The sequence below is a fragment of the Melanostigma gelatinosum genome, assembly GCF_949748355.1.
Source record: "Melanostigma gelatinosum genome assembly, chromosome: 9".
NCBI classification, from domain to species: Eukaryota; Metazoa; Chordata; class Actinopteri; order Perciformes; family Zoarcidae; genus Melanostigma; species Melanostigma gelatinosum.
In genome coordinates, this window is record NC_136642.1 from 3,645,624 (window position 1) to 3,657,624 (window position 12,001).

Below are 12,001 nucleotides of genomic sequence, written 5' to 3' on the forward strand. Positions count from 1 at the left end.
GAGTCATTGGAGATGTTAAATTGAACATTGCAAGAAAAACAAAAACAGCATCAGAAGTCACACATGTTGTATGTGCATTGTCTTTTGCAGGAGAGAACCTGGCCCTCGGAGGAAAAGCCTCACAGTCCTCACTGTACATGTTTGGCATTGCATCTAACGCCAATGATGGGAATCCCAGCAGCAAGTGGGCGCACGGCTCCTGCACTCACACAAAGAACGACATCAACCCCTGGTGGCGACTGGACCTGCGCAAAACCCACAAAGTGTTTTCTGTTAAGATAACCAACCGAGAGGAAGACTCGGACCGACTCAATGGAGCCGAGATCCGCATTGGAGATTCCCTCGACAACTTCGGCAACAACAACCCCAGGTAGTTTACAACCTGTTCGTTTAAAATCCATGGTTTCTTCATTTACATCTTGAGATACATTTGTATTTACTTTACAGCTGCTCTTTGTTACAGACTCAAATATCTGTTTTTTAAGGTGATAATATCTACGTATTGATTTTACTTTGTTGTGCTGCCCCCATGTGGCCAGAAAATCAAGTATTTTAGAAAAAAACATCTGGTATCACAAAATAAACTTGAGACCATCACTTACAAAACATAATCGGCTTCGCTCCAAGCTCCACCTCTGACCGAGCAAGCCCTTTACTTTACATTAGTAAAGTACATTTACATTACTGCTTTGTGCTCTTTGTTAAAGCGACAGAGACCAACCTTTCTGTTTCTTCTGCCAGGTGTGCTGTGATCACAAGTATCCCATCAGGTGGTGTCGGTGAGTTCCAGTGTAATGGGATGGACGGTCGTTATGTCACCGTCGTCATCCCAAGAGAAGAGTTTCTGACTCTGTGTGAGGTGGAGGTGTATGGCTCTCCCCTGGATTAGATATGAAGAAGTTCACAATAAAAAACAATCATCAAAAATCACTTCTTTTGTAAACTATGACATTGATTCCATTGTGAGATTTATTTAGGGCACTACCTGGTGCGTAAGTTTTCATTTCTAATGCTGTTGAGTTGTTTTTTACCAAACCTTTTGTTTACTGTCACTACCTGCTGCATGATAGAACTGTCTGTCATCAATACTGAAATACAATTAAATCATCAACACAGCCTCCACTTTTCCCTAAGTTTCAGTCCTGGGGGCAGACACACTCGCAGGTTTGCCTTGGACCAGCCGCTCGATATGATGCTGTAGGCCTAGACTGCTGGGGGACTTCATAGGATGCACTGAGCTCCTCTCTGCTCTTCTCTACCTCCTTCTGAATGAATTTGTGTCCCATTCATGCACATTACTAACTTTGCTTCTTCGCCACGGATCGTGGTTACACCTGGACCGTGGTCGTACCTCCTGCCATGGCCCTGCTGACGCCTACTGCTGCTATCATTGTTATTATTAATCACATTTCTGTTGCTATTACTGATACCATCAATGCTGGTATCATCATTAATACTGTATTATATCCACTGCTGCTGTTATTATTCTTCCATCATCCTGCTTACTACTCTGATTATATGAGTCATTGACTGTATGTGGTATGCATTGAATGTGTAACTGTTATTGTAGTGACCGTTGCTTCCCAATAAAAAAAGTCACGACAGTTGCTGAAATGTTTGTTCTGACGCGTGCCATAAATAACGAAGTCCAGTTTCCAATATAGGAATTTTATTTCTCACATGAACAGAGTTCCACCACTTTCTCTCCAGTTGTCCATTTTCTCCATAAATCAATAAATCATCACATTTACATTCCTTAAATGTGCACGGTCAAAAACTGTTTGCTTCTGCCTATTAGCAAGCACCTGTGTCCACTGACCCCACTGATTATATTACCTGTGCCCTGATTCACACCGGAACTACGCCCCCATGTGGTGGGAGGTTGTACAACAGCAAAAACAACAAAATGGCTCTGACACAGAGCATTTGAGATGTTGAAACAGAGAGACAGTTAAAGTGATGCTGGCAAAAAAAAATGACGTTTTTGGGAATGAGCACATTGCGCAAAAAAAAGAAGATCTGCAACTAAGCATTTTCAGCATTAGCGGTCAAATTCTTCAGGTCACAAGCACATAGAAAAAGGCTGACACCAGCTATTTTTCCTCAGATGGCAGTTCAAGAGCACATCGCGAAAGACCTCTCCAAAACCACACAAACACCTTTAAAGTATCACAGAGTGAAGTCTTGAGTGAGGAGCATCAGGCTGGACCGACAGCTTTGCTTCTCTGAACTGAAGTTGTTGTTGTATCTCCGTATTATACTTCAGCAGTTTATGAAGTGCTGATTATTTATCCATTCTCAACCAATCCTCCTGCTGTAACGGTCCATTTTAATCAAGCCATGGTCTGCAGAGGTCGTGATGTCCAGTAAGCAATGATAGAAAAAGAACTCATACGAGTTACTCCAGTGAAGTAACAACACCACTCTGTGAAGAACACTCTGTTACAAGTCAAAGTCTTGCATTCAAAATGTTACTGAAATATAAGAACGGAAGTACGAAAAGCAAATGTAATTAAAGTATCAAAAGTACACGTCACAGAGTAGCCCCTTATAAGAGTGTTATATTATTATTATCATACAGAATATTATTACAGCAGTTTAATCACGTTGATCATGTTTTGATTGTGAAATCATAATCTGCACATTAACTTCAGTTTTCATACAAGTTAAGTGGAGTCAAAAGTGCAATATTTCCCTCTGAGGAGTAGTGTAGATATTAAAGTATAAAGTAGTATAAAATGGGAAAAATCATGTAAAGTACCTCAAAATTGAAAGTACAGTACAAAGTCTTGAACCAATATCATCGGTAATGAATTGATGTGTGTGATCTTTGACACACTTCTGTAGATGTACTTCTGAAATTGAGTCACGAGTTCAGGGAAGGGAAATACATGTGCATGGGAGTAAACCGATGGCATGTGATTGGATCAGAGTTGAAGATGAATATGATTTCTGATGATTGGTTGGATACGGTTTCACCGAGACGCATATAAAGAGCACGGGAACTGTTTAGGTTTTAGGTGTTTGGAAGCTTTTTTCTTCTTCATTGAATCATCCGACTGTTGGGGACTCCAGGTCACACTTTTCATTTCTTTGTTGCATCAGATCATCTTCCTGCATCACTTTCTGAGTATTTCAAGATTGTTGTTATAATCACTCCTCCAGAATTCTAATCGGACACATATTACACAAGTAATAATGAATAATAAGACGTGTCATCTAAAATAATATGGTTTATAAATGATTCTCTCAAACAGAAGAATGAAACTCAGCGTTTTGGTTCTCCTGCTGCTCCTGGAGACACGCTCAGCTTACACTTATGGTGAGTACGATCTGAGAGTATGTGTGACGTCTTTATTGTCAATCATCACCAGGAGGTGCACGTAGGTCTGTTTTGTCAGCAAGAAAGTATATTTGTGTTATATTTATAAAACTTCACTTTTTAACTGTTTAGTTTTTTTCTCCAAAATCATTGGAGTTGTGGTGAAAGGAAGCAAGACTTTTTTTTTTGGCTTAATTTGAGTTTTTTATCCGGTAATATGATTGTGTTGATTTTGAAATCGTACTTGTGTTGTTCATAAAAATGAATTTCCCTCCTCAAATCAAATTGTTCTGCAACAACTTCCTGCAGGATTTAGCAATGAGCAAAAAGTTGCCATGTGGCTCATCAGACTTAAGGAAACACATGCAAAGAGACACAAACAAATCAACACATCTTTCCACCAATTCCACAACAATTAATCACAGAGGAACTAATTCATCAATTTGGCAACACGTGCAAACAACCAAATACACAAACGCACGATAGTTGACTACATAACAGTGAGCTGATGGTTTAAGTATAAACCTAGAGTATAGAATGTTGAAACACATGGTCTATATCACACTGAGCCATGGAGTAATACGTTGTTGGACACAGATTCATGCTGAACAATTCACAAACGATCTTCCTTTATATCTCTTGTGTTTTTCAACCGTCTCTCTCCCAGAGAACGTGGCCTTGCGTGGAAAGGCGACCCAGTCAAGCCGTTGGGGGGACTCGTTTGGAGCTGCTTACAATGCTATTGATGGAAACCGTGAGGGTTCTTATGGTTTGGGATCATGCAGCCACACTAACCAAGAGTCCAACCCCTGGTGGAGAGTGGACCTGCTGGAGTCCTACATCGTCACCTCCGTCACCATCACCAACAGAGGAGACTGCTGCGAGAACAGGATCAACGGGGCAAAGATTCACATCGGCAACTCTTTAGATAACAACGGTGCCGCAAACCCACTGTAAGAAAATATATCCCGCAATTAAAAATACTTTTATTCTGCTTTTTTTCTTGTAAGTACGTCTGTGAATCATGCTCATTTTCCCCTCCGCTCGGTGTTTTTGTGCATGTGAGCGTGCGCCACTGGCTCGTTCACGACGCAGCAGTGTAGCGCCCACTTTCTGGTTCCCGCTCACGAAGACTCTGTTTGCGCTGTTAGCACAGTTAGCTGCAAGCTGCAGGCTCAGCTATCGCCATGTGGAGGCGATAGATATGTGGCACCTTCAGATGTTATTTCCACAAATATATACAGTATGTAAATGTCAGTGTTTTTTCCAAGTATCATTATGCTAATACGTGAGGAGAATTCAACTTTCAAGAATCAAAAAACAAGCTTGTTTCTTTCATCTTCATGTCAAAGGACTACAGGTTTAACATGTGATTCATGTGCTGTTTTCTCCCTCTCTCTCTGTTAGGGCTGGTAAAATTACTAGAACGGTTACTCTGACTTTCACTAAACGTGTGGAGGGACGTTACGTGACTGTGGTTTTACCGGGTTCACAGAAATACCTCACACTCTGTGAAGTGGAAGTCTACGGGTACCGGGCCCCGACTGGTGAGCATTTGAGCTGTTACATGAATTAGTATGCAGTGACCTCGCATCTATACACTGTGGTGTCAGCCAGTAGATAAAACCTAAAATATGAAAACTATTTTTATGTTTTTCATGTTATTCACATTGAATGCTTATAGGCTACATTTGCATTCAAAATAATCATATTGTAGCGACCCTCGATAAGGAAAGCTACGAGACGTTATCTTGCTTGACCAAAGTCAGCGAATGGGGAGGGGCCGGGAGGGTCTGCGCCACCAAGTACAGTCTGTGAAGGGGGTCATCTGTTTTTGTCCTGTATTATGTCTGCAAATTTATTCACATTTTCTTGACGAGTCATTGGAGATGTTAAATTGAACATTGCAAGAAAAACAAAAACAGCATCAGAAGTCACACATGTTGTATGTGCATTGTCTTTTGCAGGAGAGAACCTGGCCCTCGGAGGAAAAGCCTCACAGTCCTCACTGTACATGTTTGGCATTGCATCTAACGCCAATGATGGGAATCCCAGCAGCAAGTGGGCGCACGGCTCCTGCACTCACACAAAGAACGACATCAACCCCTGGTGGCGACTGGACCTGCGCAAAACCCACAAAGTGTTTTCTGTTAAGATAACCAACCGAGAGGAAGACTCGGACCGACTCAATGGAGCCGAGATCCGCATCGGAGATTCCCTCGACAACTTCGGCAACAACAACCCCAGGTAGTTTACAACCTGTTCGTTTAAAATCCATGGTTTCTTCATTTACATCTTGAGATACATTTGTATTTACTTTACAGCTGCTCTTTGTTACAGACTCAAATATCTGTTTTTTAAGGTGATAATATCTACGTATTGACTTTACTTTGTTGTGCTGCCCCCATGTGGCCAGAAAATCAAGTATTTTAGAAAAAAACATCTGGTATCACAAAATAAACTTGAGACCATCACTTACAAAACATAATCGGCTTCGCTCCAAGCTCCACCTCTGACCGAGCAAGCCCTTTACTTTTACATTAGTAAAGTACATTTACATTACTGCTTTGTGCTCTTTGTTAAAGCGACAGAGACCAACCTTTCTGTTTCTTCTGCCAGGTGTGCTGTGATCACAAGTATCCCATCAGGTGGTGTCGGTGAGTTCCAGTGTAATGGGATGGACGGTCGTTATGTCACCGTCGTCATCCCAAGAGAAGAGTTTCTGACTCTGTGTGAGGTGGAGGTGTATGGCTCTCCCCTGGATTAGATATGAAGAAGTTCACAATAAAAAACAATCATCAAAAATCACTTATTTTGTAAACTATGACATTGATTCCATTGTGAGATTTATTTAGGGCACTACCTGGTGCGTAAGTTTTAATTTCTAATGCTGTTGAGTTGTTGTTTACCAAACCTTTTGTTTACTGTCACTACCTGCTGCATGATAAAACTGTCTGTCATCAATACTGAAATACAATTAAATCATTAACACAGCCTCCACTTTTCCCTAAGTTTCAGTCCTGGGGGCAGACACACTCGCAGGTTTGCCTTGGACCAGCCGCTCGATATGATGCTGTACTGAGCTCCTCTCTGCTCTTCTCTACCTCCTTCTGAATGAATTTGTGTCCCATTCATGCACATTACTAACTTTGCTTCTTCGCCACGGATCGTGGTTACACCTGGACCGTGGTCGTACCTCCTGCCATGGCCCTGCTGACGCCTACTGCTGCTATCATTGTTATTATTAATCACATTTCTGTTGCTATTACTGATACCATCAATGCTGGTATCATCATTAATACTGTATTATATCCACTGCTGCTGTTATTATTCTTCCATCATCCTGCTTACTACTCTGATTATATGAGTCATTGACTGTATGTCGTATGCATTGAATGTGTAACTGTTATTGTAGTGACCGTTGCTTCCCAATAAAAAAAGTCACGACGGTTGCTGAAATGTTTGTTGTGACGCGTGCCATAAATAACGAAGTCCAGTTTCCAATACAGGCATTTTATTTCTCACATGAACAGAGTTCCACCACTTTCTCTCCAGTTGTCCATTTTCTCCATAAATCAATAAATCATCACATTTACATTCGTTAAATGTGCACGGTCAAAAACTGTTTGCTTCTGCCTATTAGCAAGCACCTGTGTCCACTGACCCCACTGATTATATTACCTGTGCCCTGATTCACACCGGCACTACGCCCCCATGTGGTGGGAGGTTGTACAAAAGCAAAAACAACAAAATTTGAGATGTTGAAACAGAGAGACAGTTAAAGTGATGCTGGCAAAAAAAAATTACGTTTTTGGGAATGAGCACATTGCGCAAAAAAAAAAGACCTGCAACTAAGCATTTTCAGCATTAGCGGTCAAATTCTTCAGGTCAAAAGCACATAGAAAAAGGCTGACACCAGCTATTTTTCCTCAGATGGCAGTTCAAGAGCACATTGCGAAAGACCTCTCCAAAACCACACAAACACCTTTAAAGTATCACAGAGTGAAGTCTTGAGTGAGGAGCATCAGGCTGGACCGACAGCTTTGCTTCTCTGAACTGAAGTTGTTGTTGTATCTCCGTATTATACTTCAGCAGTTTATGAAGTGCTGATTATTTATCCATTCTCAACCAATCCTCCTGCTGTAACGGTCCATTTTAATCAAGCCATGGTCTGCAGAGGTCGTGATGTCCAGTAAGCAATGATAGAAAAAGAACTCATACGAGTTACTCCAGTGAAGTAACAACACCACTCTGTGAAGAACACTCTGTTACAAGTCAAAGTCTTGCATTCAAAATGTTACTTCAATATAAGAACGGAAGTACGAAAAGCAAATGTAATTAAAGTATCAAAAGTACACGTCACAGAGTAGCCCCTTATGAGAGTGTTATATTATTATTATCATACAGAATATTATTACAGATAAGCAGCAGTTTAATCACGTTGATCATGTTTTGATTGTGAAATCATAATCTGCACATTAACTTCAGTTTTCATACAAGTTAAGTGGAGTCAAAAGTGCAATATTTCCCTCTGAGGAGTAGTGTAGATATTAAAGTACAAAGTAGTATAAAATGGGAAAAATCATGTAAAGTACCTCAAAATTGAAAGTACAGTACAAAGTCTTGAACCAATATCATCGGTAATGAATTGATGTGTGTGATCTTTGACACACTTCTGTAGATGTACTTCTGAAATTGAGTCACGAGTTCAGGGAAGGGAAATACATGTGCATGGGAGTCAACCGATGGCATGTGATTGGATAAGAGTTGAAGATGAATATGATTTCTGATGATTGGTTGGATACGGTTTCACCGAGACGCATATAAAGAGCACGGGAACTGTTTAGGTTTTAGGTGTTTGGAAGCTTTTTTCTTCTTCATTGAACCATCCGACTGTTGGGGACTCCAGGTCACACTTTTCATTTCTTTGTTGCATCAGATCATCTTCCTGCATCACTTTCTGAGTATTTCAAGATTGTTGTTATAATCACTCCTCCGGAATTCTAATCGGACACATATTACACAAGTAATAATGAATAATAAGACGTGTCATCTAAAATAATATGGTTTATAAATGATTCTCTCAAACAGAAGAATGAAACTCAGCGTTTTGGTTCTCCTGCTGCTCCTGGAGACACGCTCAGCTTACACTTATGGTGAGTACGATCTGAGAGTATGTGTGACGTCTTTATTGTCAATCATCACCAGGAGGTGCACGTAGGTCTGTTTTGTTAGCAAGAAAGTACATTTATAGTATATTTATAGAACTTTTTAACTGTCGGGAGTTTAGTTTTTTTCTCCAAAATTATTGGAGTTGTGGTGAAAAGAAGCAAGACTTTTTTTTGGACTTAATTTGAGTTTTTTATACAGTTTATGTTTTTGAAATCGTACTTGTGTTGTTCATAAAAATGAATTTCCCTCCTCAAATTAAACTGCATTGGCAGAACAACTTCCTCTTTTCTGCAAACTTGTCTGCAACAACTTCCTGCAGGATTTAGCAATGAGCAAAAAGTTGCCATGTGGCTCATCAGACTTAAGGAAACACATGCAAAGAGACACAAACAAATCAACACATCTTTCCACCAATTCCACAACAATTAATCACAGAGGAACTAATTCATCAATCTGGCAACACGTGCAAACAACCAAATACACAAACGCACTATAGTTGACTACATAACAGTGAGCTGATGGTTTAAGTATAAACCTAGAGTATATCATGTTGAAACACATGGTCTATATCACACTGAGCCATGGAGTAATACGTTGTTGGACACAGATTCATGCTGAACAATTCACAAACGATCTTCCTTTATATCTCTTGTGTTTTTCAACCGTCTCTCTCCCAGAGAACGTGGCCTTGCGTGGAAAGGCGACCCAGTCAAGCCGTTGGACGGACTCGTTTGGAGCTGCTTACAATGCTATTGATGGAAACCGTGAGGGTACTTATGCCTCGGGATCATGCAGCTGCACTAACCAAGAGTCCTACCCCTGGTGGAGAGTGGACCTGCTGGAGTCCTACATCGTCACCTCCGTCACCATCACCAACAGAGGAGACTGCTGCGAGAACAGGATCAACGGGGCAAAGATTCACATCGGCAACTCTTTAGATAACAACGGTGCCGCAAACCCACTGTAAGAAAATATATCCCGCAATTAAAAATACTTTTATTCTGCTTTTTTTCTTGTAAGTACGTCTGTGAATCATGCTCATTTTCCCCTCCGCTCGGTGTTTTTGTGCATGTGAGCGTGCGCCACTGGCTCGTTCACGACGCAGCAGTGTAGCGCCCACTTTCTGGTTCCCCCTCACGAAGACTCTGTTTGCGCTGTTAGCACAGTTAGCTGCAAGCTGCAGGCTCAGCTATCGCCATGCGGAGGCGATAGATATGTGGCACCTTCAGATGTTATTTCCACAAATATATACAGTATATAAATGTCAGTGTTTTTTCCAAGTATCATTATGCTAATACGTGAGGAGAATTCAACTTTCAAGAATCAAAAAACAAGCTTGTTTCTTTCATCTTCATGTCAAAGGACTCCAGGTTTAACATGTGATTCATGTGCTGTTTTCTCCCTCTCTCTCTGTTAGGGCTGGTAAAATTACTAGAACGGCGGCAGGCGAATCGGTTACTCTGACTTTCACTGAACGTGTGGAGGGACGTTACGTGACTGTGGTTTTACCGGGTTCACAGAAATACCTCACACTCTGTGAAGTGGAAGTCTACGGGTACCGGGCCCCGACTGGTGAGCATTTGAGCTGTTACATGAATTAGTATGCAGTGACCTCGCATCTATACACTGTGGTGTCAGCCAGTAGATAAAACCTAAAATATGAAAACTATTTTTATGTTTTTCATGTTATTCACATTGAATGCTTATAGGCTACATTTGCATTCAAAATAATCATATTGTAGCGACCCTCGATAAGGAAAGCTACGAGACGTTATCTTGCTTGACCAAAGTCAGCGAATGGGGAGGGGCCGGGGGGGTCTGCGCCACCAAGTACAGTCTGTGAAGGGGGTCATCTGTTTTTGTCCGATATTATGTCTGCAAATTTATTCACATTTTCTTGACGAGTCATTGGAGATGTTAAATTGAACATTGCAAGAAAAACAAAAACAGCATCAGAAGTCACACATGTTGTATGTGCATTGTCTTTTGCAGGAGAGAACCTGGCCCTCGGAGGAAAAGCCTCACAGTCCTCACTGTACATGTTTGGCATTGCATCTAACGCCAATGATGGGAATCCCAGCAGCAAGTGGGCGCACGGCTCCTGCACTCACACAAAGAACGACATCAACCCCTGGTGGCGACTGGACCTGCGCAAAACCCACAAAGTGTTTTCTGTTAAGATAACCAACCGAGAGGAAGACTCGGACCGACTCAATGGAGCCGAGATCCACATTGGAGATTCCCTCGACAACTTCGGCAACAACAACCCCAGGTAGTTTACAACCTGTTCGTTTAAAATCCATGGTTTCTTCATTTACATCTTGAGATACATTTGTATTTACTTTACAGCTGCTCTTTGTTACAGACTCAAATATCTGTTTTTTAAGGTGATAATATCTACGTATTGATTTTACTTTGTTGTGCTGCCCCCATGTGGCCAGAAAAACAAGTATTTTAGAAAAAAACATCTGGTATCACAAAATAAACTTGAGACCATCACTTACAAAACATAATCGGCTTCGCTCCAAGCTCCACCTCTGACCGAGCAAGCCCTTTACTTTACATTAGTAAAGTACATTTACATTACTGCTTTGTGCTCTTTGTTAAAGCGACAGAGACCAACCTTTCTGTTTCTTCTGCCAGGTGTGCTGTGATCACAAGTATCCCATCAGGTGGTGTCGGTGAGTTCCAGTGTAATGGGATGGACGGTCGTTATGTCACCGTCGTCATCCCAAGAGAAGAGTTTCTGACTCTGTGTGAGGTGGAGGTGTATGGCTCTCCCCTGGATTAGATATGAAGAAGTTCACAAAAAAAACAATCATCAAAAATCACTTCTTTTGTAAACTATGACATTGATTCCATTGTGAGATTTATTTCCGGCACTACCTGGTGCGTAAGTTTTAATTTCTAATGCTGTTGAGTTGTTTTTTACCAAACCTTTTGTTTACTGTCACTACCTGCTGCATGATAGAACTGTCTGTCATCAATACTGAAATACAATTAAATCATCAACACAGCCTCCACTTTTCCCTAAGTTTCAGTCCTGGGGGCAGACACACTCGCAGGTTTGCCTTGGACCAGCCGCTCGACATGATGCTGTAGGCCTAGACTGCTGGGGGACTTCATAGGATGTACTGAGCTCCTCTCTGCTCTTCTCTACCTCCTTCTGAATGAATTTGTGTCCCATTCATGCACATTACTAACTTTGCTTCTTCGCCACGGATCGTGGTTACACCTGGACCGTGGTCGTACCTCCTGCCATGGCCCTGCTGACGCCTACTGCTGCTATCATTGTTATTATTAATCACATTTCTGTTGCTATTACTGATACCATCAATGCTGGTATCATCATTAATACTGTATTATATCCACTGCTGCTGTTATTATTCTTCCATCATCCTGCTTACTACTCTGATTATATGAGTCATTGACTGTATGTCGTATGCATTGAATGTGTAACTGTTATTGTAGTGACCGTTGCTTCTCAATAAAAAAAGTCACTTCGGT

The 12,001-nt window shown here is 41.3% G+C and overlaps 1 protein-coding gene across 1 annotated transcript; it reads left to right on the forward strand.

Annotated features, from left to right (window-relative positions):
* Nucleotides 1-10,533: 10,533 nt before the first annotated feature.
* LOC306782660 (fucolectin-4-like) lies at nt 10,534-11,285 on the forward strand (the record flags this gene model as incomplete). Its single annotated transcript, XM_079276104.1, has 2 exons — nt 10,534-10,766; nt 11,138-11,285. The coding sequence occupies 2 exons, from the start codon at nt 10,534-10,536 to the stop codon at nt 11,283-11,285; spliced, it is 381 nt and encodes a 126-aa protein (XP_079132230.1).
* Nucleotides 11,286-12,001: the final 716 nt, after the last annotated feature.